Here is a 27,512-nt window from a genome sequence, read left to right on the forward strand (position 1 = left end):
CAGTGTGGCCATGTGATCAGTCGATCGGTGACAGCGCAGATTGCAGATTCTGAGGTTCGTAGAATTGCAATTGGCTTGCTTGGCTGAAATGCTTCTTCTACTTGCTTCTTTTTGCTGGATCTCTGAAGACATGGGCACACCGCTGAATTCGGAAGGCGACTGCGGAAATGCCAATCGTCACCGAGGCAAGGGTTGTCTTTTACCACGAGCTGCAGAATGTGTGCAGAATTTGGGGTATGTGGTAGATTTCTACACGTGGTATTTAACTCTAACTATGCACGATTTGGGGCACTGTACTCCGGATCAATCAATCTCAAGCAAAGTATATTTCCCATCCTTTCCGGTCTGGGGATCACGATACTCCTCCAGCGCTTGTTCCACGGCAGCCATGTATCCCAACACCTTCTCTTCCTGCCATCGTCTCCCGACAATCTGAACGGCAGTAGGGAGACCCGCCATCTTGGCTGCATCGTAGTGCATCCACGCACCCTGTGCAATAGCATGGTTGGATTCGAGGCGCTTCAAGATCGTCTTGTATGGCGCGACAAGCGCATCCTTTACGGCGTCCACGTGAGATACTGGGATCACGCCCGCGGAATAATCAAGTAGGTTCCAGAGGAAAGTGTATCCACACGACGAAACAGCATCGCGCATAGCTCTGTGCGGAAGAGCTGGAGTTGCGTTGGCGGGACATAGGATGAAATCGTACTGCTGAGGCTCGGTATCCCACCAGGCGTGCCAGGTGGCACGGTACGTCTCACGCTGGTAAACAAGTTTCCAATTATCGGCAGCCGACTTGGGACCGAAGGATTGGATCAGGGTGGCCCATTTCATATCGCGCTTAACATAACGGACATAGAGGTAGTAGAGATAACGGAGGGGGCGGGGGAGGTTGGCAATCCGGGAGAGTTGGTCGGCACCTGGGTCGGACGGTTCGAAGCTATGAAAGAAGGAATTGAACGTGGCACAGCCGTCAGAGTTTAGCAGCTGGGAAGCGAGATTGAAGCCGGCGAACGTGTCAGCAGTCTCGGGTGGTGTAATCTCAACTACCGTGTGACCGGCTGCGGTGAGGGCGGCAATAGTGGTCGAGAGGGTACGCTCGATTGCTGGGGTTGGAGGAACGACACCTGGTTTGGTTAGTGTTGAGTCTATGATCCAGCGGAACTCAACTACTTACCATCATTGGACATCACGCCAATCCGCAGCTTCTTACTTCTAGCTTCATTCTCGTCTTCCTCTCTCCATGAAATTGGATGGACTGTGTAATCGTACTTCCACGGCCGCAGCCCAATGATAGACCGCGAAAAGTACGCCAGGTCATTCAACGTGCGTGCCATAGGACTATACACAGCAGGAACACCCTCCTGTCCTGGCATACTGGTCCTACCACCAGACTTTGGCCATCGACCAGTACTGCAACGGAGAGCATAGATACCGCTCCAAGCAGCGGGAACACGAACGGAGCCAGCAACATCGGTACCAATACCGATACGACCTCCCAGTGCGAGCAAAGCCGCTTCTCCGCCAGTTGAGCCTCCTGGACTATATGCGGGAACGTGTGGGTTCTTGCAAGTGCCCCAGAGAGCGTTTGCAGACTCGAATGACAGAAGGGTTGACGGCAGTGCGGTTTTTGCATAAGGAACAGCACCTAGTCGATCAGCCAACGCACATGAGAATATACTGGATCAAGTTGGCTTACCCGCATCCTTCAACAACTTAATCATAACACCGTCTTCCTTCTCCGGCTGCCCACAGAACTTCGTATACCCAACCGAAGTCTCAAACCCTTTAACCATGACCGTATCCTTCAAAGAAACAGGCACGCCAGCCAACGGTCCCTCCAGATTAACCTCCTCTTGAGCCCACTTCTCTGCTTCCGGAACAAGCAGTTCCGTTACACAGTTGGTCTTCTCGTGAGCCTTGACAGCTACCTTGCCGTACGTGCGGAGAACATCGACGGCATCAACCGAATCGTCCTGGACATCTTGCACCAGTTGTTCGATTGGTTTGTTGATTATCGACTTGTCAAATGCACTGAAGGGGGCATGGTAGTGGGGTGGCAGCGAGGCAATACGGTTTGCCCGTGCTTGTCTCTTAGAGTCGCTATAGTATGGCTGTCAGTGATCTCCGCACCAGTATAGAGTAGTAACGTAGACCTCACACCTACCGGATGCGACGATACGAAAAATAATCCAAAGGAGGAAACATCCTGACTCAACTCTGTCTAGCACAATGTGACACGCACAAAAATGAAAGATTGCCAGGGGACTGCAGCGCTTTAATAGCACCGGTACGTACCTGAGGTATCTGCGGGGAAAGCGGTGGAGAAGCGATAAGCCGCTGATAGGCGCCCTTCCTGATTAGGTTGTTGTTACTCTAAAGGATGTCAGTGAGATATCACTGTTGAGTCTTATTGAGAATGCTTCTATGTAATTTCCTAGCACTTAGAAATTAGTATACTATATAGCACAATAGGTACGATAGCCATTCGGGCGAACAGCATCACAAAGCCCAAGGCCGTCTACTGATAACTAACAATATCCGTGATTGGCCAGCTCTTTTTGGCAGGTACATGCGGACAGATCACGTGGGTTTTTACTGGACCGTCGAAAAGTACTTGTATGCAATTAATTTCGTATCAATCGACCTAACGCCAAACGCCAAGAATGACCTGAGTGGCTCTGGCTTGTATTCAGAGCAGGACCAAAAGAAAGGGTATTTTCTCAAATTAACACCACCCAACGCCGCAAAGGAATCCTGCTAATCGAGTCACAGATGATCATATCTCTCACGCTGGATTGTTGAAGCCCTGGATTCATCCATCACGTTTTTTGTATAGTAGAAGATGTCGCTCTCGAGAAGCTCATCGACAATCGAAGGGTATGAGCCTGGGCGATCATTGGGAATCGACTTTTTCGTGCGACTCATGCGGCGGTTCACGTAGCCAGTTGTGCGTAGCGAACCACCAAATCACCACCACGGCCGCTGCAACGAAGAAACACACGAGGAAGGCAATCAAGAATCCACAGGCGCAGGTCTTTCGTTTCTTGTGTTGTTGGCGTTGAATCCACTCGTGTCTTGATGATTATCACGCATTAGCCAGCTGGACGACTGTAGAGCTTAGAAGGAGCTGGACAGAGAAAAAGCTCGTACGAGTATACCACCGTTTCTGCACTCTCAGAAGGCCCCTTTGCTTCCTCATCCAGGCGAATGGCGCGTGAGAAACGGCGCCAGAAATCCGGGTCCCGTACCAATGCCATTCCCTAGTTGCGGGGTGTATGAAGTGCTCTTGGTCTTATGAATTGAAGGATTGAAGAGAAGGTAGCTAGTTGGATGTTAACAGTGACAATAATAGCAACGAAAGTCGAGTGTATTATCGAGTAAACGAGTGAATGACGCGCTGTTTTCGGAGCTCAAGATGTCCGAAGATGCCCGAAGATGCCCCCGAGGAATGGCTGGGACTGTACACAAAGGAGTGAAGTGTACAGCAGGTAATAGAAACAAAAAAGAGTGTCAAAGTTGTCGGTGCAAACAAATGGATAAAAGAATGACGATACAGCAACTCTACGGGGACATTGGCGATAGGTCGACGAACGAGGTTGGGACAGAAGAAAGAAAGAAACAAAGCAGCTGAGAGTAGCTTAGTAGACAATGCGAGTCGGGCAATACTTGTTGCGGACATTCTTGACGAAATACTTTTGTATAGATTCCAAACAGCCCTGGAATGAGTCCAAATACGGAATGTGGGGCTTAAAGCTCCTGGCCAATGGCAAGATAGTATTAATTGTACTGACCAATGATAGCTTGAAAGGAAATTTATTCTTCCGGTTTATACCGCCTTCTACCAATCAGAAGTCGTGAGTGGTCACAGGTATTCGACTTAGTATGTAGCATAGCATTGGTACAACGAAGTTCATAGAGCAGGGTCTATTCTTAGCGTGCTTGAAGTATCTGTAGTATAGAACTTCAGGATACAGGCACGGGTATACACGCCAACTTCAAGAATCCCCAGAAAGACCAATCGAGTAATCATTTCTTCTCTTCTGACGCTGGCTTGTTTCAACCGGGCATTTCACTAGAAATCTAAAGCTGCTTCTTTGGCCTGTCACCTGTGAAAGTGTCAATGAGCACTCACCATTTTGATAAAATCGGGGATGGAAGCACCTGTCAGTAAAGGCAAGGACACCATGGGATAATTTGAACAAAGACCAGTAGATATATTATAACACTTACCTAGCCAAGGAGCGGAATATGGATGTCACAGCCACCTACCTTGGTATACTTGTACTGAGATAGTATTGTGTTTACTTGTGACCAATTAGGCAACTGAGCGGGGTGTCACCTGACATGTCACATGAGAGGGGTAGTCAAGTGTCTCATCACCTTTTTCTCTACTCTTTGGATAAAAATGCACTCTTCTCCTTGCCTATTATTTACCTAGTACTCCATATATTTCTTTTTATATCCACCACAGCGCATAGCGTACTATCACTGCCTGTCATCCTGTCATCGGGCCCCCGCAGTGTGTGCCTGACCGCCCCGCCTCTGCCTTGTGCCCACGAACTGCGACGGCGTGATATTTTCTTCGAATTTTCGCATTCGCAGACTATGGCATTGCTGCTGTGAATGCGAATCAGCTATATCTGCCCTCAAATGACCCCTCCGCATCTCGTTGTGGCCCCAATTTCCTCTCGGCCATGTCGTTCAACGATCGTTACTTCTGGGGGCCGCTTATCAATGCCGACAAGAGCCCGGCTCCATTGCTGGAGCAGCTCTGTCTGGGCATTGCAGAGTTGATGGTAAGCTTGTCTCTGCAATGGAAGCGAATTCTCACCAACAATTTATGCGCAGATCAGCTTCCACGATTGCGGAACCACCGATCTCACTCCAGAGCGACTCGCAGCCTTCTACCATAAAGTCGGCGGCAATTATGATCCCTTGTTTCTCGAAACGAAGCCATCTGCCCTCTCGTTTATCTACCAGTCGCTAGGGTGCTTTCACAGCCTCCAGCCATCTACCAGTGCCTTCGAGCCCCCGTCCCTTCCGGCCCTGCTACCGAGTGGCTTCGTGCGATGGCAAACGATTCAGATCCTGTTAGACCCAAATGAACACGTGCGTTTCCTGCAAAACGCCGTCAGGATGTGGGACATTCGCAACCCGTTCGGGGGTTACTTTCCCAAGTCCCTCCCTAGGGATTCTTTCCCCCCGGGACCGGATATGGAAATGATCCAATGGCATGAGCAGGTTAGCCGGCGACTGGAGTATGATTACCTGAAAAGAAGTGTGCCACAACCGCCGCCGCCGCCAATCTCTGAACAATATCAAAATCGCTTTCTTCCCAGTCAATTAGCTTTAGTCCCAGTCCGAAAAGAGGAACCAGAGGAGGAGAGAGCGCTTGTTCGAACCAAACATCGGACCGTCCCGCAATATCGGTATGTTGAGGCAAATGATTCACCACCCCGTATGCCAAATGGAAAACGCAGCAGCGCAGAACATCCACCGCCGCCCTCGCACAAGATGCCACCGAGGTTATCGCCGCCACCAGAGATCAAACCACGAGCCCCGTCGCCGCCGGTCTGGCCAGAACAACCGGCTAAAAGCAGACGCCGGCAGCGCGCATCAAGCATTCCCGAATCAGTTGCTCCAGAAGCAATTCCAGGATACTACCCGTCTGATGTATCTTCTGAACCTCAGTCGCCAGCACCAGAACCATCACCTCGGTACCATCGTCGGTATTTGTCCCCTCATCGAGGATCCCGTGCGCGTCGACACTCACATGATGCGTATTCAAGAAAACCCCCTCGAGACATCTCCCCAGAGTATCCTAAACACTATGCGCCTCACCATAGCAACAGACATTCAGGCGGATGGCATGACGCAAACGCACCCTCAAGAGTCCATTGGGCATACAAGGAGGAAATAACCCCACCCAAACACCCAGGGGTCAGGTTTCGCGAATACGCTTCTGAAGAGCCAGTAACGGTTCCCTCCAGTCCTGAATCACCCGCATTCGTTCCCGTCCATCCGCGATATGCAAACCCTGGCTACATGCCACCTCACGCTCCAGACCCGAATATCGAAGATCCAAGACGACGTTACAGTGGTGGCAGTCTTCCAGAACGTCCTCGGTTTGCGGGCCCGGGAGTCAGTCCCTGGCCACCGCAAGCTCCTGTGCGGATGTATCCTGCTCAAGGACCACCTGCGGCATATGAAGGACCACCTACAGCATATTTTCCGGTACCAGTACCAGATATGGAATATGTGGCTCCGAGAAGGATGTATAGGTGATACTACTAACAAATCAGACTGAACAGCATGACTTTGTTTATTCTAGTAATCACGTTCCAATTTGATTCCGAATTGCTTCGCATCATCCGCGGCATCGAACTCCATCCCGCCGGTTTTTTCTGGTTTAACAATATACACTCGCATCTACTTTCGAATTCGCGGCTGTTTGGCTACAACACCGAGCTACAATGACTTGGAGGTACTCTCTTTTCTATACAGAATGTTGCACTATGTATTTACGAATAATGATGATACGATCTATGCATACACACAAGCAAGCTGCAATATGATCGATTAAGCGAATTGTAAATCCACTTAATCCCGAGCAAAAGACCTCCATAAACAACTAAACCGGCTCCATCAACCCCTTAGCCATCTCCACCTTCTCCCTCCCCACAATTCCCCTCCCCGCCAACCTCCCCAACACCCTAACACACCACCCCTGACAATTCTCTCTTACAGCAGCCCGGTTCTCCGCCTTCGGCGGCATCTCCCCCTCCGCAATCTCCCTTACAATTCCGGCCTGCTCCTCCGAAACCTCCACCAACTGGTACAAAGTGTAGAAGTTCTCTGCCCGCGTAATATCCACAGCCTGAACCGAGGGCTCGTAGGCCATTGACTCCGCGTCACCGGTGACTTGGTATAATTTCCCCGGGGCATTTTCGCGAGCGAGGAAGAGGGACCAGTGGTTTGGCTCGGTGGGGGTTTGAGATTCGAGGGAGATGGAGAGGTAGATTGGGCTTACACTTTCTTTCTCGGATTGGACTGACTTTGACTCTTGGGCAGTGCTGGTGCTGGTGAGTTGAGGAGTGTATTCGATCCAGGTGTCTGTGCCTCGTAGACGGCGGAAGTGGTGGTTGTTTACTTGACAGATTTCGCGAAGGCCGATTGCTTGGATAGGGGTTGAGGGGGTGGGGTAGTTGGGGTTTGGGTCTGCCATTTTGGATGTGTCTGGTTTGGGGTTCTCTGTCTTTGATCTGTGTATCGATCGGCTTGTGGGAGTTTGTATGAAGCGAAATTTGGGGTTGATGGAACTGGAGCTGGAGGTACCACAAAGACTGAAAGGAAGCCTGAATCTATGAATCACGGTCACATGACGTTTCTGCTATTTTATATTTGTTTGTTAAGACACTGCACATAGTTCAACATGTCGCACACATTAACCCCTCAGTCCCCTCCTCCCCCCCAAAAATCGTCCCTTCTCTTCCCTATATCTTTTCTTCTCTTTTCGCCACGGAATGTGTACTCCCGCTTTGCGGCCCTCGAGTTATGGGCAAGCTCCTGCGAGGGAGTCTTCGCCAGTGTGTATGATAGATTTAGCTTAGCTACCAGATAGGCGGTTTTTACGCTCCACCCGTCATATGTTCCGTTTCGGGACCCTACGGCACGTGATCTTACTTGACACGTGACTGAACTTCTGACGTAAAATAGCAACTACTACTATTACTTCTTGTCAGCCCCCCGCGCGGGGGGCTACCTGTATTTAGATGATAGATGGTAGTTTAGCGAGAAGAAAGGCAGTTCCGATCTGCCCGTCGTATGTCCCGCACCGGGACCAGGGCTTTTCCGCTTCCGAGGCTCCCAAGGAGTTGTGGAGGCATGGAAAGACCCGACTCTCGACGTTAAAGAGACACACACACACCCGTGTGTACGCATAGTCAAGAAGATAATCGCTCCATTCGTTCTAATGAGGGTAATCTAGCCTACTGGCCTCGTGCAGTTAGGATAATCGACTTCCCGGTTCTCCGAATCCTACATCACCATCACCTTATCAAGTGATATGGATTATGGGAGGTGTAGAAAATTTCTTTGTATTAGCGCGGGTCTGAATGATAAAACAAAGCTTCAAAGCACCTCAATGGCATACTGACACCAGGACCTTGGTATATGAGAAGGCAGTAGTGTCCGTGTACATTCGATTTCGAGGTTGGCTGGGCAATTCAGCTTGCTTTGAGTGGAAAACTTTAGGTGGGCGAATGTAGTTGATTACACTGAATGGCCAATCGGCGAAGATAGCTCTATAAACTGCCGGGCAATATGCGAGGGCGGTCAGGCACGTCACTCGCTGGTACTAACAGAAACCAAGTCCGGTGAACGAAATGATTGGTTAATGCCATGCTCGCAGCTGACCTCGGACCGAAATTAATTCCGTCAGCATGTGACTGACATGACAGTGATAATACAAATCCAACTCCTGGTTTCATGCCCTTCTTATCACAAACATAATGGCTCAACATCGACATCAGTCGTCTTTAGAATCTGTATTAGACTTTTCACCTTCGTTCTTTTTAACACCACCACAGAATCAAAAGGCAACGGCTCTTATTGATAAGCTTATCTGGCATTATGGCCTCGAACAAACCGTACAAAAGGGCTACAAGCCTGCAATCCTTATTCAGGAAACATATCATCGTGTTGCATCTCGAGACACCTTCTAAGGCTCTTTTTTTCGTACATCTATAAAATTTTCAATGATACCAACGAACCTGACGTTGACACTGATATTCCTGTCGCTTTATCTTACGTCGACAACTTCATGGGGATCCCAGCCAGGATCCAAGCAAAATGATCAATATCAAGGGAGCTGTCGAGAAGTTTGCTGAATATATTGTTGATAACTTTCTTCTTCCACGTACATCGATTTTTCGTTTTCAATTGTTTAGGTTCTACTGCTAACTGACGTTATCTAGTCAGGGCCTCATCCGCTAAGACACCGCAAGCGACGCCTAAATCGTTGTCCTCTATGCAAACACCCGCCCCAACCGGTACGAGACAGCGTGTTTCCATTCTGCGACAAAGCTGTCTCGTTCGTGATCGCCATCGGTGTGTGATATCTCGTAAATTCGACATAGTGTAAGCCAGAAAACGCGCCGAACAGCATGGGGATGACTGTGAGGACGATAATGAAAATCCCCTAAGAAATGAAGCACGCGGCGGATTTTAGTACTTAGAAGTTGCTCATATTCTTCCCCATCCTTCAAGAATCGTGGCGCCTGGAGAAACGGACTTGGTATGTCTGGCATGGACTAGAACTAATTGCTATACTAATTTGTTCCTATAACAAGTCGAAGAAAAATGTGTTTCGCATTTTAGACATGTTCGAGCCTGGAATCAGTCACCGTCTTGATGCCTCCAAGATTGATAGCCCTATGAATGCTCTCACACTAACACTTGATTATCATCGACTATTTGGCGAATTCCAGGTATGCGTTGAACGGACGGGCCCACATCAGTATAGGATCGATTCGCTGGAGCATAATTCTTTTTTGCGTGATCCACTATTCCCCGTCACCCGAACGCTAAACCTGAGTTCGAGCCGCACCATCAATCCACCCGATCATCGACTTCTTGGCGTCCACTGTGCCATTGCACATATTATGAAACTCAGTGGTGCGGGCGAATATATCGAGAAAATACTTCGAGATATGGAAGAAGTAGATGTGAACTCAGATGGCTCGACGAATTTAGGATATATAACGGGATTAAGACTTGATGGTTGGCTAAACACGTTGGCTGTGTTTTAATTGCGTGGACTTCGTTCATCCTACTTATTCTTGTGCATACATGATACTCAAGTAACAATACCAATTAATAATGCTGAATGGTCTTTGAAATCTAAGTAACAAGAGCCCTTGGCTAGCAGAACATGAATAGCCCGCACCCAGAACCCATACTATGACTCTTCCACTGTTATACCTGCGTGTCTAGAATGTCCCTTCGCACTTTGTTCCCTTGCACCAGCCTTGTCAACACACCATTCAAGAAAAGTACGAAAACCTTGGTCATGATTGTTTTCATACGATGGCCAGTGTCGTTTGATAAAGGCTTTCAATTCAGCGAAGAACTCTTCAATAGGATTAAGATCTGGTGAGTATGGCGGCAAATACATCAGCTTGACTCCGTGTTCAGAGCACATCTGCTGTATCCGTTCTGAGCGATGAAAAGAGGCATTGTCCATAATGAGAACCGATTTTGGGCCTGGATGCAGTTGACAGTGCTGTAAAAGCTCCGTAATAAAATCCTCGAAAAAAGAGGCATTAGTTGGCCCTTGGAAGACGCGGGAAAGTAAAACTCCGTCCTGGGTATATGCAGGAAGTATCTGATACCTCTGGTCGCGATGAAATTTGGACACTTGGACTGGCGTAGTACCTAGAGGGACCATCCTGTTCTTCTAAAGCCAATACGTTTATCACATCCCGATTCATCCACATAAATAAGATGATATGAGGAGAATTCTGATATATCATGCCAATATTCATCACGTAAGTCTTCATCTCTCTCTCTTGCTTTTTGGTGGGCTTTCTTTTTCGACCATCCTTTATGATGAAGTGCATCGCTAATGGTAGATTTTAGTACATGTATGTCGAATTCGTCCAGCAAAAAAAGTTGCATCTCTTGAAGGTATAAATTTGATTTTTCAAGTAGATGTTCACAGAGAGCTTCCATCATGACTGGCGTGACACTTTGTGGCCGTCCTTTTTGGATTGAGGGTGCTCTGATACTGCCGTACATGCGCAGGTTGGAGCGAATTCTAATAACCGTGCGCTTGCTGCAGCCAGCAGCCTCAGCCATCTGGAACGTAGTAAGTTCACCACTGCTTATCATATCATGGATGAGATTGAGCGTAGATTGAGCTAGATTGGGTGCCATTCTGCATTGAGCCACTAGTTGTCGATTGCAAGATATATTTTATGCGCTTGGATTCAAGGATATCAAGGAATACGGAGGTGGGACGTGGAGGTGGCAGGCGTATATTTGAGACAGGTATTGTACACAAACTAAGATCATGTTTCGCTCCTATACCATACGTTACAACAACAGGACAGGGGTGGCCCGGAATAACTCCCAGGGTGGCTTAGCGCGTCTTGGCATTAGGGTTTGGGGGGAAAGTAAGAGTAAAAGGTGGTGACACCGTTTTCCGGAACTATAGTATGGCCATCTCACTTCCCATTCATTTGTTTTCAAAGCGCCCTGATCCCGGGCTTTCGACCTTTTACCGCCTTGTTGAGGTTTGTTTGTACGAGATTTGGTTACGGAATTCGACAAAGTGCGAAGGGCCAGCTACTATTCGTTGGTAATTTTGCATCATGCCATGCCATTCATGAGAATGGAATATTTTTCCCGCTCGGCATCAAGTAGCTGCTTGTACAATGAGAGTGCTGAGGTGACAGGACATGATCCCATGAATAGAATCCCTGATCAAGCACGTCGCGGATGGTGAATTTCACAACATGATTGACGATGCGAAAACCCAGCCAATTTCACTCATACCGTTTGCCCGTATTGGACTTCTTTCTCGGGTTATTTGATTGAACAATGAGTTTATGTATTGCCTCAAATTGCTTTTGTCGATAGAGGTTGGCGTATTATTTGGTGTTTCCTGCAAGAAGTACCAAACATGACAAAGTGTATTCCATCAAGACTTTTTTTTTTTTTTTTTTTTTTTTTTTTTTTTTTTTTTTTTTTTTTTTTTTGGTGGCTCAAGCAGAAACACATCCTTTTTATGATGTTGTTGATGCCTGGAATGAGAGGATATAGAGGTCCTAAGCTTTAGATGAGAGGTATCCATAGTGTCGCGTTGATGGTAAGAATGAGAGAACTCTGGGAAAATTAATGATAACCCTCGTTCACCGTCAAATCGAGGAGTGTGTTTGATATCTCCTTAGAACACGGTTTAGAGGCCGACATCTCCGCTGGAACGTTGTGTTGACCGTCTCGATCGTTCTGCCGTGGTCTATTGACATATTGAAGGAACCTTCAGAAACACTTTCGGGTTACTGCAGCTGCTGAGATCCACACTTCTCCCAGAGCTATATAGTAGCAGTGGAAAGGAATATGTATGTGAACTGAGTAGTACATGTAATTGGCGATTTGGCCAAGATGGAGAATGATGGACTGTGAGGATGAGCGGGAACCCGATTCTACGTATACTTCTTGATATGTGCCATATCATACCCCCAGTACTATAGCAGCGAATAAACATAGCGAGTTCTTATTTACTGGATTATTCACATATCCTTGTCCCGCATACCCGAGGCTCGGTTCGGTATATGCCAGAGATAGCTTGGCGAGGGTCAGATGTAGATTTGACCTTGCTAAGGTCAGACCAGGATGGGTTCATGGTAAATGCAATCCGGGTTGCTTTAGGGCTTTTAGCTCCCGAATATTGCATTTGCCACCGTTTATGTGAGTCGAGCCCTATCTAGTTGGGCTGGAGCAAACATGATATCACTCCTTGCACTTCCATAAATCTGCTATCTATTGTAACTGTTTCCTTGATATGGTTTGCTACGTAAAGTTCCATACATACATGCAACCAGACGGTCTTATCAATGAACGTCACGTATTGATAAGTATGAATACCGCATCCGGGGCATTATACTTAACCGATCGGGAAATGCCGAGGTCCGTTCTTCCGAGAACTCCGCGATGATTCATTCTCAGCTGAAACATCATTACCCTTATATATACGAGATTACATGAGAGTATCTTCTATCGTTCCCACCTCCTATCCGATAATGCCATGACAAGCCATGCCTGCCAGCGCAGTCCGGATAGTCGAAGTCGGGCCCCGCGACGGCCTTCAGAACATCAAAGAACCCATCACAACCGCTACAAAGGTTGAACTAATCCAACGGCTCGAACGGACAGGTCTTCGCACTATCGAACTAACATCGATCGTCTCGCCGCGCGCGATACCCCAGTTATCGGACTGTCAGGACGTGCTGAGCGGTCAGAGCGTGAAACGGCTACAAGCGGATCCTGATCGTCGGTTTCCGGTACTCGTACCAAATCTGAAGGGTCTTGATATCGCGATTCGATACGGGGTTAGAGAGGTGGCAGTTTTTGTGAGTGCCACGGAGGGGTTTAGTAGGGCGAACATTAACTGTTCTGTGGGCGAGGGAATACAACGGGCGAGGTGTGTTGCGGAAAAGGCTGCACAGTATGGTATTGCTGTGAGAGGATATGTTTCCTGCATATTCGCCGACCCTTACGATGGTCCGACAGAGCCATCCGCGGTGCTGCACGCTGCACGCGCGTTATTAGGCATGGGATGCTACGAAGTCAGCCTGGGCGATACACTAGGCGTGGGAACCCCATCCAAAGTCCACAGTCTAGTGACCTACCTCGTCGAGAACGACATCCCCATCGACCAACTAGCCGGACATTTTCATGATACCTACGGCCAAGGCGCCTCCAATGTTTGGCAAGCATACCAGTGCGGAATGCGCGTGTTCGACAGCAGTGTAAGCGGCCTGGGAGGATGTCCATTTGCACCGGGGGCTAAGGGGAACGTCGCCACTGAGGACTTGGTGTATATGTTCGACAATGCGGGTGTTGAAACTGGTGTTGATCTCTCGCGACTGGTTGAGACAGGGACGTGGATATCGGAGACGCTGTCTCGGAAGAATGCGAGTCGGGCTCAGAAGGAGATTTGTGCGAATGAGAGGCTCTCGACTACGCTGCGGCATGTTGCGTCTGAGAGGGCTTTGCATAAGGCGCCTATAATATGTTGACTGTCGTTACGAGATGAGGTTTGGGGTGGACTAGGATACCTAGACAGGTTGGATGGATACATATTGATACACGCAAAGCGGGTTATTGGCCTAGTGAAGGAGTCCAGAGCGGTATCTCCAAGACCAGGGCTTAACCACGACACTACTGTACATATGTGCAGACCATGTATATAGAACATACTCCGGAGTAGACCATCCTTAGACTAAATCACTATGATTACCCTTTTCGGCAGATCAAAGGCTAGCTGAAGAACTCCCCGCCATGACGAAATGCCAAGACATAACTGGGCCCATCAGATCGCCCGATCGAGAGATCATCACGTGGAATTCTCCATTGGGGCGGTTGCTGCCTTTAATTGGCCCTTTCTGCCTACGGCGGTGATGTTTCTGCCGTGTGTGGCCTGGCTTATGCCTAATCGGGAAATGCACACCCAGCTCAGAGTATCAGACTCAGCCACATATAAAGCTTGTCCTCGCTCTCTTGACTCTTGACTTCAAACATAGCCCCAATATCTAAAAATCGGGGCATCTGGATGTGTGCTACAAGAAGAACATTGCCTATCTGAGTGTTCATTTTCGCTATACAGCATACCCCGCGACTATGTACGATCTCCCAAACGTCCCTGTAAAGCACCAGGACTTCGTCAGCTACGTCCAATCGCACCAGGACAAGCCAGTCGAAGAGCTAGTCCAGCCATACAACGAATACGATGCCGTCGCGCGAAAAGTGTTCGCCCAGGAACCCTCCCATCCCGCATTGAAAGACAACCATTTCAACCTCGTCCCTCTCTACGACGAATCAACAGGATTGAACAATGTCCAGGTTCGAGCGCGGAACCTGGCTGCAGAGCCCCAGGCGCTCAGGGACCAGTACCTGCTGCCCCTGAAGAACAAGGATCGGAGACCCACCGGTTCCCCCGCCGTGGTTCCGACCCTCGAAGAGTTCCAGAAGAACTTCACAATTTTCTCTGAAGGAGCCTTGAGTGATCTGGATTGGAGCAATGTGGTTGTCGCTGGGAGTGCTGTGGTGACGTCTCTTTTACCCGTGCCGGACAAACATCGTGGCTCGAAGCGTGCGCTGAGACAGTTTTACCACGAGAAATTTGCTCCGGCGTCGGATGTGGATCTGTTCTTGTATGGTTTGACGGATGAGGAGGCCGTCCAGAAGATCAACCACATCGAGTCGAGGATTAAGAATACGATTCTTTACGAGACCACCACCGTCAGGACGAAGAATACGATTACCATTGTGTCTCAATATCCGACTCGTCATATCCAGATTGTGCTTCGGATTTATAAGTCGGTCGCGGAGGTCTTGACCGGCTTTGACGTTGACTGCTCCTGTGCTGCATATGATGGCAAGCAGGTCTATGCCTCGCCCCGTGCGTTGGTTTCGTATATTACGCAGATCAATCAGATTGATATGACTAGGCGCTCGCCTTCTTATGAGAATCGTCTTTCGAAGTATTCGCACCGCGGATTCGAAGTGTTCTGGCCGTCGCTGGATCGCTCCAGAATTGACCCGGTATGCTTCTTCCTTATTTTCCTCAACTCCGTTCCTTTGCTGACTCTGCTAGACAATCTTCGAAAGAAGCTTCTCGAGGACAGTTGGTCTTGCACGCTTACTAGTGCTGGAAAAGCTTCCAAAATCTGAAGACCGGGAGAATTATCTCATGCAGAGACGGGCGGAGCGTGGCCGGCCACTTGCCAATAGATACGCCCAAAGGATGAAGCAGCTTCCCGGTAACATCAAAGATGACTGGGACGATGAAGCTCCTGAGTGGCAGGAAGAGGATGAGATCTCCGACTACAATCACTTTGTGAGTTTCCCAGTGCTAATACACCGGCCGGTTCACTAATTCGTCTACAAGTCCATTCCCTACGGACCGAGATATCATGCCAAGCGAATCGAAAGACTCTTGTTTACCAAGGACTTGCTGCTCAACGCGGAGTGGAACAGACCGAAAGACAGGACGGTGTGGCTTCATCGTCACCCCGCCTTTTTCGGTGACGTTGAGGACGTGATACATGATTGCTGCGGCTACTGTCCTGAGCCCGTCACAGATGAAGAAAAGGAGGTCGCTGAGGAAGAGAACAAGATATACATCTCTGGTGATGTCTCGTTCATCAAGGATGATCCTGGCCGTCAGGAGATTGGTAGTTTCAATCCCATCACAGATACCGACTGGACAGGTGAGTAATTCTTGAAATCCCTGCAACCTGCTATGCAACTAATATATACTAGAAATGGCGTACATTGGAAACACGGAGCAGTTGTGTCAAGCGATCGTCAATCACGACCTCGCGGCTGTGAAGGAATGGTTGTCACGAGACTCAGCCGACCCGAACACCCGTGACTACACTGGCAGAACGCCTCTACATCTGGCATCCTTGACTTCCACTCCAGAGATCGTGCAGTGTCTGGTTGACAATGGTGCCCGAATGATCTCGCGTGTGGCCGATGGCCGGACTGCGCTGCACTTCGCGGCCGCCAGAGGCAATGTGGACATTGTCCGGGTCTTCCTCACGAAGAGCGAGCAGAACGAAGAGCAAGAATCGAAGAAAGAAGATCTTCGCAAGAGCGAGCCGGCTCAAGGAAGGGAAGAGAAGGAAAAGCCCACGGACCAGTCTGAAGAAGACGATGATGATATTGATATTGTTAGCAACGATGGTGGCAGTTCTCGCACTTCCGAGTCATTTGTCAAAGTCGAAACACCGGAATCTGGCGACGTTTTTGATGGAACCGAAAACGAACTCGAGCCCGATATTTACGATGTCAACGTGCTGTCCTGGGATAGCCACACCTCACCTCTCCATCTCGCCATCCTCAATGGTCATGTCGACGTTGTCGAGGAACTGGTTTCGTCGTTTGGTGCCGATGTTCTACTACCTATCAAGGTGCTGAGTTCTGAAAACACGCCTACGGCTGCGATTCTCACGTTAGTCCTGGCGCTGCAGCTACCGCTGGAAAAGGCCAAGGCAATGACCCAGAAGCTTCTGCAGCTGGGCGCCTCGCCTGCCCAGGCTGACCTCAACCACAATACGCCACTGCATTATCTTGCCGCTTCCAATTACTCGGAGCTCCTGGACCTCTATCATCACCATGATGAACCAGCAGTTAAGCGCGCCATCGATTATCTTGCATTTGCCGGGCATTCCTGGAATCCTGAGCCTTACTCTGCGTTTGCCGCTGCCATCAACGCAAAGAATGCCATTGGAGCAATCAAAATGCTCGAAGCCGGCGCCGAACCGACGCTTGAATTCAGCCATTTTGTGAGATCCGCCAAGGCCGTGTTCGATGGGATCCAATCGAACTCATCAGAGGAGAACCAAAACATCTTCCGTTACAGTGTGGCTCAGCCCATCATCTTGGCTGTCAAAAAGGAGTTGCCAGAGCTTGTTATCGATCTTCTAGAGCGCGGTGTGGATCCCAATCCGCTGACTGCTGATGGATGTTCCGTGGTTGATGATGAGGATGTGCGCGATTACAAGAAAGGCTCATCTTTGCTTGACTATGTTCGTGAGAAGATCAGAAGTCTCCAAGCGTACAAGGGTGAAAAGTGCGCTTCGTCGCCGCCACGCCCACTCGAGACTGATGACAAGGTTTACCTCGACGGCATCGAGGAAGGAACTTATGCAATGCTTACTGCTCGGCAGCAAGTGAAGGAGGCCAGGCAGGAATACGAGAAGGCTCTAAAGAACCACGAAGATTCAGTAAACGAAGCACGAAACTGCAAAGGAGTGGATCGTAAGTTGACAGTGGCCAAAGACCTTGCTAAAGAATTTCAGAGGTTGGAGGCTGTCTTGCTAGAGAAGGGTGCAAAGACGTTTGCGGAACTGTATCCTGATATCAAGACGCCAAAGGAAGATGGGGAGGAAGAGAAGGAAGATGAACCGCTGAAAAAGGATAAGTTCAAGGTCACTTACAAGTTTAATGTGCCGGATCTGACGGATGCCAAGAGGAAGGGTTACCTTGAATTGCAAGTGCTTTACTGTCATTTTTGCTGCTGAAATGCATAGCTAACGATCTGAACAGGTACAACGCAGCGTGGAACGGAGACTTGGCAACTATCAAAGCCCTTACTCTCGCCACGTGGGGTCTCAACAACGAAGAGGCACCCCTTCAGATTGCCGTCACTGACCGGCACTGGTTCTCGCCCTTCTCCATTGCAGTGTTACGCGGACATCTGAGCGTGGCAAAGGCAATCCTCGAAATTGTCCAGGCTCAGTATAAGCCAAAGGAACAAAAAGGACAAAAGAGATACACAGCGGACTATGATACCGACCAGCCTCGTATCTACAGTGAGATTGTTGATGATCAATTCACTGTCGACAACATAGGGGAGGTGGCCACGCAGGTGGAATGCCCTATCAAGCCTCTCGAAGTCCTTCAATGGGGGTGCTCTGCTCGGTTATTCATCGAGAACGACGCCATAACCGACTCGGAACGATATGAAGTTCAATCTGGAATCGTGTCCGTCCTCCAAGACTACTTCTTTAATTGGCGCATAGGTGGTGATGCATCGCGTATTCCCCAACATTTGGTCGATTATGCAGTCTGGACCGACAATGTTCCTTTGTTGGTGTTCCTACTTGAACTAGGACAGGAGCTCACCAGCCAGGACACGGGGGAAGACTCTACGATCTACACCGTCCCTGAGCGTGTTTTCGTCATGGCCATCGGCTTGAGCCGTTTGCGCTGCCTTGAAGAACTGATTAAGCGAACTGGAGCAGGCATGCCGATCGATGAGTTTGTCCAGAAGAGTGGTGTGAAGGTGGCAGAGAGGCCTGACTATTATCAGGGACTTACAATCCGCGGAAAGAAGCGCGCGGATTGGGCTAGGGCCGAACGACAGGGACGACCAGAGAAGAGCAAGAGCTCGCCGCTCCTGATTGCTGCGTCTTACGGAAAGCTTGATTCTACCAAGTGGTTCCTGGGCAAGGAGCCGGGGCAGCAATACATTGCTTTCACGAAGACGTACGAGCATGACAAGCGCTTGAAGCATCTGGAGAAGTCTGCGAAGGGTGTTGAGGGGGCTTTGATGAATTGGCTTAAGTCGAGGAGTAAGTGGCTTGTCTTTTGTGATATGATTATTGCTAACCCGTGACCTTAGGTGGATTGTCGCTGCATTGTGCTGTTCTTTCCAAGCCAAGCGAGGAATCTGAGCGATTGGTCGAACACCTCGCGAAGCAGTACCCGGGCTGTTTGGAGACCAAGTCTCTGGAGGGGTATACGCCTTTAGCGCTTGCATTCTCCTTGCACCGGACGAGCTATGCGAAGATCCTGATAGAAGCTGGAGCAGACCAGACAACCCGTGATCGCAGCGGAAACAATCTTATCCACTTGTTATTGTGCGATAAGAACGGTGAAGCTCGAGACAAACCCGACAACTTGGAGTCGTTACTCGCACTGCTCGACTCTCGTCTTATCCCATCACTGCTCATGGAACGGTCTTCAGAGCAGCCAGGATCGCTGACCCCGCTTTCTCGCTGGATTCTCCGAGCGTATGAATTCGATTCCTACCAATCCAACAGCATAGAAACAGACGGCAAAACGGCTGTGCTGCGTATAATCCTGGATCTCGCTCAGTCGACCGGCCAGAAGCACCTCGAGATGCTCGATGGTGCCGGCAACACGCCCATTCACAACGCCGTCAAGGGCGAGCTACCGCAAGCATTGGAACTCATGATCGACCGTCGCGCGGATCTCTTGCATCGCGAGAGCGCCACGGGCACTACACCGTTCGAAATGGCAGTTGATAAATGGGTTCACAAAGCGACCGAAGGTCCGCCGCACATCCCGCCTGAGACACCCTCATCGTGGAATGACGAAGACGCTCCGTACAGAGAAGTGTTAGAGCAGCAGCCCGAGTATTTTGTTAAGAAGAAGGAAGCTCAATATGTGGAGCGGGTTATTTGCGAGTTATGTCGTCAACGGACGCAGACTGGTGGTCAGAAGAGGAAGCTGGTTACTTTGTATGAGGCGAACGAAGTCGCGAAACGACTGGCAGCGAAGTCTCATAGTGATGATGGGGATAAGGAGGTGGAAGTCGATGAGGTGCAGACTTGGTATGAGCGGGCTACTCATGAACGGGAGTAAACCTGTCATGATTGGTCTAGATGTCTGCTCTGCGATGGTGCGATCCGTGATGTTGGCGTGACATATGGATAGGTTAGTAGGTATTGGATATTGTACGTATATGTTCTGATGCATTTTGCGCCTTGAAGAATGAATATCACCCCGTGATGTACATGTTTTGCTTTTGCGATCATCTCCTGGATATCCCGAATATCAATGTCGGATTTCCACAGTCCAGTCGGATAAGTAGTACACGCATCCGGAAATGAGAGCGGATATGACACTCGATACGAGACAGGCGGATTCTGGGAAAGTACATTAGATAGTAGCAGACGGGAGCTGGTCTTTGATCCACGTCATCAAGGCTGTTTTGTTTTCCGAAGCATAGGAATCATTTCCACTGCCCTTATCCCCCATACTATTCCGGACAGGACACTGTTAACACCCTGACTCCATTTCTCACGCAACAACCGACAAGAAGACCAATTCCACTTCCCCGCGATAATCCGGGGCCCCAGAAATCCCCCGCTGCCATGTAAAGGCTTCGCACGGTGGACCCCTTGGCATTACCTAGTACATACTCGTATAGTAGTCAGTAATATCCGCTCATTACATGACAGCCTATATCCAAGTCTAACTAACTGCTTATGCTTATTTCCCCGCGTTTCGCACGGACATGGATATGGATACTTGAGACGAGGGCGTGGGTGGTTTATGCGCTTGTAGTGATTTCGGTCGTGTAGATCTGTACATCCCACTCGTGCGAGGGTAGGTGTCGAGTCATATCGGATTGCACTGGATTGACTTTTGGGGGTCAGGTGCATAGCATACATTATTACATTTCCGCTAGCTTGTCTCCGGGATGACATTCATATATATAAAGCCCCAGTCTCTCTGCATTTGCCTCAGCCGGGGATATGCGCCAAGCCACAACACCCAGCAGACACTATGGGCAAAGAAGAGATCTTCGACGAGCGAGACGAGAAATTTTCCGATCCCATCCAGCAGGAAAAAGTCTCGAATATCATCACCATTGACAATTTCCAAGTGCTGGGGCTGGATCCAAATGATGCGAGTTTTTATATGGGGTTTTCGGAGGAGAGGAGGAAGAGGGTTATTCGGAAGGTACACATTCTCCTTAGCTCTTCTATTTTGGGGTGCTAACGTGCGCAGGTCGATGTCCGATTAGTTCCTATGCTAGCCGTACTATACCTCATCTCGCACCTTGACAGAGCGAATATCGGGAATGCGAAGATCGAGGGGATGTTGGATGATTTGGGTCTGAGTGGGATTCAGTATAATACTGCGTTGGCTATTTTCTTTATTCCTTATATTCTGCTGGGTAAATTTACATTTTCATTGCAGTATACGAATGCAGGCTGATGATGGATACAATGCAGAGGTACCGAGTAATATGCTCCTGAAAAACTTCACCCGGCCATCGATTTACCTGGGTATTCTGATTACCTGTTGGGGTATTATTATGACCCTTACCGGGGTTGTGCAGGGTTATGCAGGCTTGCTGGTTGTTCGTGTGTTGCTGGGTATTTTCGAGTATGTTTTTGTTCATCCTACAAGACACAGATACTAATAAGAACAGAGCCGGCTTCTTTCCCGGTGCCGTCTACCTCTGCACATTCTGGTACATGCCGAAAATTCTCTCCTCGCGCCTCGCCTTCTTCTACTGCGCCAGTGCCCTATCCGGCGCGTTCTCAGGCCTCCTCGCCGCAGCAATTGCGAAGATGAATGGCGTGGGTGGATACGCGGGCTGGCGTTGGATTTTCATTATTGAGGGCCTGGCTACTGTTGTTCTGGGCGTGGTGTCGTTCTTCCTGTTGATTGACTCGCCGCGGCGGTCGAAATGGTTGGATGCAGATGAGATTCGGTTTCTGGAGGTGCAGCGGTTTATCAAGGAAGGCGGTGTATTGAAGGAAGATAATTTGCAGAAGAAGTTCCGGTGGAAGGATTTGTGGGCTGTTTTGAGTAATTGGCGGTTGTATATTCAGGCTTATGTGCTGCTGTGTCAGTCTGCTTGTTCTTACGGTACCATCCCCAACTCTCTTTATCGATATGCGACGTGCAGGGACTAATGGCAGCAGGAACAAAATTCACTCTCCCAACCATCACAAAAGCAATGGGCTTTAGCAGTACAAATGCCCAACTAATGACCGTCCCGCCCTATGTTGCCGGCGCCATCTCCGCAATCTGTTTCTCTATCCTCTCCGACCGCTTCTACTGGCGCATGCCCTTCGTTGCCATCCCAGTTACCATAATCGCCATTGGCTACAGCATAATAATCTCCTTCCATGGCGCCCTGGAACAGAATATCGGCCCGGCCTTCTTCGCCGTCATCCTAACCTGCATCGGCATCTACCCGACCCACCCAGCCACAACATCTTGGACGGCGAATAATTTAGCCCCCGCAAACCGACGGGCTATTGGAGTTGCGCTTAACATCTGCATTGGTAATTCGGGTGGTATTATCGGGAGTTTTATGTATTTGGATTCCGAGGCGCCGGCGTATTATACGGGGTTTGGGTTGAGTTTGGCCTTTGGGGGAACGTCGTTGATCTTGGTGCTGTTGTTGGAGATGAGTTATGTTTGGGCAAATCGGAGGAAGGGGAGGTTGGCAGAGGAGGAGGTCAGGGGGATGTATAGTGAAGAGGAGTTGTTGGATTTGGGAGATAGGTCGCCGTTGTTTAAGTATACTTTGTAGTGTGCTGGCTGGACTAGGGCTATAACGTTATGAATTTACTAGCATGTATTTTGTTTAATACGTTGGTTAATGATGGTCTGGACGCAGTCGTTAAGCCAAAGTATGAACTAAGTGATCAGATCTCATATCACAAGATACATTCGATAATCCCAATTTATAACAGAAACATCGACCGTATCATTGAAAAGGATGTCTTGCCTGAATAGCCATTAAACATGAACCTCTTCCTGCTTTGGCCTCGGGAAAGACACAACATTCTTATGACATGAACCTGTCACACATTCAAGCGCAGTATATCCACGATCATTATTATTATCTGAGACCCGAGCTCCTTTTTCCAATAGCTGCTCAATGACCTCCATACTAGCCTGAAGCACATTTTCCTTGTCCTTGAGAACCACTAATGCCACACGCTGTAGCAGTGTGTAATTTAAGTGTTGACTAGAAACTGGCAGAGACACATCTGCACCCATAGCCAACATTACATTGACACAGGATGGATGGCCCATAGCAGCATTATGATCTAGGGCGATATTCTTCATTTAACACGTCAAAGCCTGCTCATCTCGAGCCTGAAGCTCTTATATTATATTTGCTGGCCTTTCTTTGCAACCCGTTCCAAGATAGAGATCAGTTTGAATTAGAAAGAGGATTTTGTGTCGTAGTATGAATTCCTCCAGTGACTGTATGCGCGATTGCAGAATGGGATATGGGGAGTTGCCTACAAGCTATGCGATGTGCTCAGGAAGGTATACACATGCCTCAGTTTGAGGTAGCTGGCGATTTCAATAATTATCTCGTTGGGACACCGGAGTAGGTAGCATATCGGTTCTGTTGTTGTCGTAGGTTCTAGTCTAGATGTTTTGGAAAATAACGGCGCCAGCTGCCTTTATGGCGAATTTGGCAACATGCGTACGACTTGCATTGTCTCCTCGATGGTATTGAATTGTCGGAGGGTTTGTGTTAACTGGATAAATGGTGAGAACGTATGACAGGCAGCAACCAGACCAATCCTTTCGTTATTTCACGTTAGTATATCTTTATACAACCTATGAGTCGGAATCAAGGAATAAAAAAAGGAAAGGGAATTATTATACAGACACACAAATGGTGAGCAGGAAGGTTGGCACTACAGGTTTATTCTTTTACTTTGAGCAGAGTATTGGATCAGTAGCAGAGGTGAGCAAGACAAAATAACGTATATTAAGCCAGTAATTAGCTATATTTTATCCCACGAATACGAGTGCATTTTCAGAAGCGAGCTGTTTTACAAGAACACTGGCACAGTCATCAAGAAACATATGACTCTTCATCCTCTTTCTGCTCCAAAAGCCTTATGATTCTCGTACAGCTCCAAGACTTTGCGTATTTCAGTGCAGTATACCCACGGTGATTGGCATCCGAGACCCGAGCGCCTTTCTCCAGGAGCATTCTGATTATTCTTAAACGGTTCTCAATCAGATAATAGCGGTCATCGAAATGCTTCGACCAGGCCCCTACAGCATAGTGCAAAGGTCTGAATCCTGCTTTATCTGGTGCGGAAGCGTTGGCTCCCTTGGCTAGCAGTAACCGAACAATCTCATCATCCCCCACATGTGCTGCGTAGTATAGGGCGATGTTTTTGTTAGTCGCGTGGTGCTCAACAGAGTATTTAAGTAATGCTCTTAGAATCCCGCGTTGCCTATTTATAACTGCCTCTTGATACGCTGTATTTCCAGCGTATTTAGTTTCCAATGGATTGGCCCCGAGGTGCAATGCGCGCCGCAGGATACCTTCATCTCCGTTTATTATCGAGATATGCAACAGGATCTCCGGTCTATGGCGCTCACCGTATGCGAAGAGTATTCGTAGACACTTGCAGTTATAACTCAGTACTGCATACTGCACAACAGTTTTCCCATCCTGCTCGTCTTTGGCATCTATATCTGCTCCTTTATCAAGCAGCTGCTGTACGAAACTTAGATGATTTGACCTCGCCGCTCTGTTCAAGTAAGTTGAGAGCTCGGCTCCTGAGCTCTTTTCAAGGATATATCTCACACATGAACCATGGTGATATATTAGCGCATATTCCAGGGCCGTCAAGTATTGAGGACTCCTAGTATCTGTCCTTGCGCCTTTGGAGATAAGAAGTTTCACCATCGCTAGGTTACCGTTTTTGGCAGCCCACATTAATGGTGAATAGCGTTGAACATGGTGGTTATAAGGGTACTGCGATACCTCTGCACCCATGGCGATTAAGGGCTCAATGCAAGATAAGTGGCCGTTGGCTGCAGCTAGGCATATGGCTACATCCTTCGATCCGCACATAACGGTTTTTTCTCGTCCTCGTGATTGTAGTTCCCGGATCACATTCAGGTAGCCCTCCTGTGCGGCCCATTCCAGCATGGTAAGTTCATCAGCCCTGCAGTAATCAGCTACGCGATCATAGAACAGATTACGCAGAGCATCATGCAAGTCGTGCGATGTTTGTAATAGGGCGTATATATGTTTCAGTCCTAGATAGCTGCCGATTTGAAAGATTATCTCGTTTGGGCACTGAAGGAAGCCGCATTTAGGCATCTTGGGGAGGTAAAAGAATTGTTCTGGGGGGTATATCTAAATTTTTTTTTGAGGTGATTTAATGACATGACTACTTCATAGAGCCACGTGATCAGGGTTCTGATGTGATGAAAGTCGAGGTGGATCAATAGTTTGTCCGATTACCGAGGCCGGCAGATCCCTCATATACGGACACACACACTCGTTTAGATAGCCAAGCACTCATTCTACCATCTACGGTGTCTATAGATATCATTGTCACCCTCCGTATAATCTAAGTTTCTTCTTCATATATAGCCTCGTGCAGTCCGGATAATCGACTCCCCGACTTCCCCGACTCGGAGTTAACCGCCTTATTGGTTTATCCGTTTCATTGGTTATGAGCCCGGGCCTACCATACTGACGTCTTAACAAACGCTTTGGTACCCCGGGGGCTCTATAGTCGCTTAACATCGTCTATAGACCGATCGATTGATCCCAACTGCGAGCCTCACCCTCGATTATCTTCCCACGAGATTATCGGCCAGTAATCCGCTCGGCGAAGTTTATTGAGTCGTGAGAACGCTACAATGACAGAAGAATCAGATATCGCGGAGAACCCCATGCCGCAATCAACGGCGCAGAGGCCTAGGGCAGGGCAAGGGAGGAATGGTAGGAAGCCAACAAAAGAGAATGGAATCAAGATATACCAATTTCCGATTGATAGGCTGAATGAGGAGAACGCTAGATACTGGTTTCATATGATGGAGGACCAGTTGAAGACCCAGTTTGCCTGGGAGGCGATTGAGTACTACCATGAGGTAGGAAGGGCAGAGTTCAATAAGATCTTGAAGGAGGATATGGACTGGTTTAAGATTAATCTGAAGGCGAATATGATTGTCCAGCAAGGCCTTTCACCAGCAACCATTCTGGAGATAAAAGATCAAGAGACTGCCGGGTTAAAATGGGATCGCCTAAAGGAGATGTTCTTGAAGTCATCAAACACCAGAAAGGCTATGAAGTTGATGAAGATGTCCAGTTGGACTTGGGATAATACGAGAATGAACGAGAAGGAAGCATTCCGTGAAATCAATCAACTGGGAGAGGAATTCATCGACATGAACAATAGCGAGATGGTGAATATCAGGGAGTTGATTGTGATCTGGTATCTGCGAGGATTGGGCAGTCAGTATACTACCTTGAGGGATACAGTGATGAGTTCAAACGCCACTTTAGATAAGGAATATGTCCTGAGCCGGGTCGAGGATCTCATGCAGATGAAAGGAGGATCTGCAGGTGAGAAAGGATCAAGGGTTCACAAAGATGGCAAGAGAAGGAAGAAAAGTGGATCAAAATGCTATGTCTGCGGGAAGGCAGGGCATTTCGCGAGGGAATGTCAGAACAAGCATGAGAGTGATGACGATGAGGATCATCAAAAATCCAAAGGTCGACAAGAAGGTCGACAAGGAAAATTGACAAAGCAAAAGGGGCGATTTGTCGGAGAGCGAAATAACAATAATGATGCCAATCAAGAAGAGCTGGATGAATTTAGCTCGTACGCGATAGAGAAATCGGAAGTGGGTCGATTTACGAGTGATAAGGCAAACCACGCAAGCAGCAGCAACCCATCAGTATGGTGTTTTGACAGCGGAGCCACAAGCATGTCAACCGGCAACAAAGATGTCTTTGAGAAGTTGGACCAGAGGAGCCGCGGAACTCTGACTGTTGCAGATGGAATTCAAATACCCATTGAGGGAAGAGGAACAGTGAAATTCACCCTGCCAAATGGGTCAATGGTCCGATTGAGTAACACCATATATGTACCAGGCTTGGCAGAGAATCTATTGTCATTAGAAGCGCTCCATGTTGTTGGATTCGAGTCAAGAGGAACGAAATGGGGTTATACAATACTGAAGGATGGCAAAGTAGTTGCCAAAGGACGACGAATTGGACGATCAACCTATCTGGATAGAGTTACGCACGCAAACGCTCTGTATGTGAAGCCAGAGCAAGCAAGAAAGTGCGCTGAGTTCATCACAAAGCCAGATGTGCAGTCAGTAATTCAACTGCTTAGTGGACGAGCCGCTAGAGCTGAAACTGAAAATGAGATCGACCAACGTCAGCAACTCATTCATCAACGACTTGGACACCCCGGAAAGAGACGTTTCAACGTCTGTGTTGAAGCCTTGAACTTGGACCAATTGAAAATTGGCAAACAGGATAAACTGCTTGAAAGTAATTGCGAAGTGTGCATCAAAGCAAAACAAGTGAAAAATCAGAGCCATGTTCCAGTTCCTAGAGCAAAGAGACCGCTTCAACGAGTATATATGGACTTTTGGGGTCCATACAATGAAGGCATAGGTGAAGAACGATATTACCTATCACTAATAGATGA

The 27,512-nt window shown here is 48.5% G+C and overlaps 11 protein-coding genes across 11 annotated transcripts; 6 read left to right on the top strand and 5 right to left on the bottom strand.

Annotated features, from left to right (window-relative positions):
• Positions 1-303: 303 nt before the first annotated feature.
• Positions 304-2,208, bottom strand: EURHEDRAFT_407128 (putative acetamidase; the record flags this gene model as incomplete). Its single annotated transcript, XM_040780501.1, has 4 exons — positions 304-1,127; positions 1,178-1,648; positions 1,700-2,103; positions 2,168-2,208. 4 exons carry the CDS (start codon positions 2,206-2,208, stop codon positions 304-306), a joined length of 1,740 nt encoding a protein of 579 aa, XP_040633854.1.
• Positions 2,209-2,616: 408 nt separating this feature from the next.
• EURHEDRAFT_417717 (uncharacterized protein) lies at positions 2,617-3,589 on the bottom strand. The gene is made up of 2 exons (XM_040783265.1): positions 3,154-3,589; positions 2,617-3,077 (listed from the first exon to the last, which is right to left on the bottom strand). Exons 1-2 carry the CDS (start codon positions 3,258-3,260, stop codon positions 2,897-2,899), a joined length of 288 nt encoding a protein of 95 aa, XP_040633855.1. The 5' UTR covers positions 3,261-3,589; the 3' UTR covers positions 2,617-2,896.
• Positions 3,590-4,697: 1,108 nt separating this feature from the next.
• EURHEDRAFT_407129 (uncharacterized protein) lies at positions 4,698-6,288 on the top strand (the record flags this gene model as incomplete). Its single annotated transcript, XM_040780502.1, has 2 exons — positions 4,698-4,799; positions 4,852-6,288. The coding sequence occupies 2 exons, from the start codon at positions 4,698-4,700 to the stop codon at positions 6,286-6,288; spliced, it is 1,539 nt and encodes a 512-aa protein (XP_040633856.1).
• Positions 6,289-6,634: 346 nt separating this feature from the next.
• On the bottom strand, positions 6,635-7,228 carry EURHEDRAFT_382226 (uncharacterized protein; the record flags this gene model as incomplete). The annotated part of the gene is made up of 1 exon (XM_040779509.1): positions 6,635-7,228. The coding sequence occupies one exon, from the start codon at positions 7,226-7,228 to the stop codon at positions 6,635-6,637; it is 594 nt and encodes a 197-aa protein (XP_040633857.1).
• A 1,261-nt stretch (positions 7,229-8,489) lies between these two features.
• On the top strand, positions 8,490-9,451 carry EURHEDRAFT_417721 (uncharacterized protein). Its single transcript, XM_040783266.1, has 4 exons — positions 8,490-8,702; positions 8,728-8,812; positions 8,842-9,298; positions 9,348-9,451. The coding sequence occupies exons 1-3, from the start codon at positions 8,635-8,637 to the stop codon at positions 8,962-8,964; spliced, it is 276 nt and encodes a 91-aa protein (XP_040633858.1). The 5' UTR covers positions 8,490-8,634; the 3' UTR covers positions 8,965-9,298; positions 9,348-9,451.
• On the top strand, positions 9,205-9,896 carry EURHEDRAFT_417723 (uncharacterized protein). Its single transcript, XM_040783267.1, has 2 exons — positions 9,205-9,298; positions 9,354-9,896. Exon 2 carries the CDS (start codon positions 9,384-9,386, stop codon positions 9,810-9,812), a length of 429 nt encoding a protein of 142 aa, XP_040633859.1. The 5' UTR covers positions 9,205-9,298; positions 9,354-9,383; the 3' UTR covers positions 9,813-9,896.
• A 2,862-nt stretch (positions 9,897-12,758) lies between these two features.
• EURHEDRAFT_534523 (hydroxymethylglutaryl-CoA lyase) lies at positions 12,759-14,007 on the top strand (the record flags this gene model as incomplete). The annotated part of the gene is made up of 2 exons (XM_040787294.1): positions 12,759-13,725; positions 13,967-14,007. Exons 1-2 carry the CDS (start codon positions 12,822-12,824, stop codon positions 14,005-14,007), a joined length of 945 nt encoding a protein of 314 aa, XP_040633860.1. The 5' UTR covers positions 12,759-12,821.
• A 297-nt stretch (positions 14,008-14,304) lies between these two features.
• EURHEDRAFT_390576 (ankyrin repeat protein) lies at positions 14,305-20,189 on the top strand. The gene is made up of 6 exons (XM_040779837.1): positions 14,305-15,330; positions 15,383-15,625; positions 15,677-15,998; positions 16,051-17,785; positions 17,842-18,869; positions 18,920-20,189. The coding sequence occupies exons 1-6, from the start codon at positions 14,407-14,409 to the stop codon at positions 19,903-19,905; spliced, it is 5,238 nt and encodes a 1,745-aa protein (XP_040633861.1). The 5' UTR covers positions 14,305-14,406; the 3' UTR covers positions 19,906-20,189.
• Positions 20,190-20,832: 643 nt separating this feature from the next.
• EURHEDRAFT_511194 (putative MFS transporter) lies at positions 20,833-22,619 on the top strand (the record flags this gene model as incomplete). The annotated part of the gene is made up of 5 exons (XM_040785967.1): positions 20,833-21,009; positions 21,058-21,226; positions 21,285-21,438; positions 21,485-21,927; positions 21,981-22,619. 5 exons carry the CDS (start codon positions 20,833-20,835, stop codon positions 22,598-22,600), a joined length of 1,563 nt encoding a protein of 520 aa, XP_040633862.1. The 3' UTR covers positions 22,601-22,619.
• Positions 22,620-22,809: 190 nt separating this feature from the next.
• On the bottom strand, positions 22,810-23,142 carry EURHEDRAFT_407134 (uncharacterized protein; the record flags this gene model as incomplete). The annotated part of the gene is made up of 1 exon (XM_040780503.1): positions 22,810-23,142. One exon carries the CDS (start codon positions 23,140-23,142, stop codon positions 22,810-22,812), a length of 333 nt encoding a protein of 110 aa, XP_040633863.1.
• A 644-nt stretch (positions 23,143-23,786) lies between these two features.
• Positions 23,787-25,179, bottom strand: EURHEDRAFT_417727 (ankyrin repeat domain-containing protein). Its single transcript, XM_040783268.1, has one exon. It carries the CDS (start codon positions 25,157-25,159, stop codon positions 23,891-23,893), a length of 1,269 nt encoding a protein of 422 aa, XP_040633864.1. The 5' UTR covers positions 25,160-25,179; the 3' UTR covers positions 23,787-23,890.
• Between the last annotated feature and the right edge of the window lie 2,333 nt (positions 25,180-27,512).

Source organism: Aspergillus ruber (genome assembly GCF_000600275.1).
Source record: "Aspergillus ruber CBS 135680 unplaced genomic scaffold scaffold00058, whole genome shotgun sequence".
Classification (NCBI taxonomy): Eukaryota; Fungi; Ascomycota; class Eurotiomycetes; order Eurotiales; family Aspergillaceae; genus Aspergillus; species Aspergillus ruber.

Excerpts from the sequence above, each read along its gene's own strand:
- EURHEDRAFT_417727 (XM_040783268.1), bottom strand. The coding sequence starts at position 25,159 with ATGCCTAAATGCGGCTTCCTTCAGTGCCCAAACGAGATAATCTTTCAA.
- EURHEDRAFT_417721 (XM_040783266.1), top strand. The coding sequence starts at position 8,635 with ATGGCCTCGAACAAACCGTACAAAAGGGCTACAAGCCTGCAATCCTTA. Across the intron at positions 8,703-8,727 it reads TTCAGGAAACATATCATCGT|GCTCTTTTTTTCGTACATCT; the intron begins GTTGCATCTCGA and ends ACACCTTCTAAG. Across the intron at positions 8,813-8,841 it reads TTCCTGTCGCTTTATCTTAC|GATCCAAGCAAAATGATCAA; the intron begins GTCGACAACTTC and ends GATCCCAGCCAG.
- EURHEDRAFT_417717 (XM_040783265.1), bottom strand. The coding sequence starts at position 3,260 with ATGGCATTGGTACGGGACCCGGATTTCTGGCGCCGTTTCTCACGCGCC. Across the intron at positions 3,078-3,153 it reads GCAGAAACGGTGGTATACTC|ACACGAGTGGATTCAACGCC; the intron begins GTACGAGCTTTT and ends ATAATCATCAAG.
- EURHEDRAFT_417723 (XM_040783267.1), top strand. The coding sequence starts at position 9,384 with ATGTTCGAGCCTGGAATCAGTCACCGTCTTGATGCCTCCAAGATTGAT.
- EURHEDRAFT_390576 (XM_040779837.1), top strand. The coding sequence starts at position 14,407 with ATGTACGATCTCCCAAACGTCCCTGTAAAGCACCAGGACTTCGTCAGC. Across the intron at positions 17,786-17,841 it reads AGGAAGGGTTACCTTGAATT|GTACAACGCAGCGTGGAACG; the intron begins GCAAGTGCTTTA and ends CGATCTGAACAG. Across the intron at positions 18,870-18,919 it reads GAATTGGCTTAAGTCGAGGA|GTGGATTGTCGCTGCATTGT; the intron begins GTAAGTGGCTTG and ends CCGTGACCTTAG.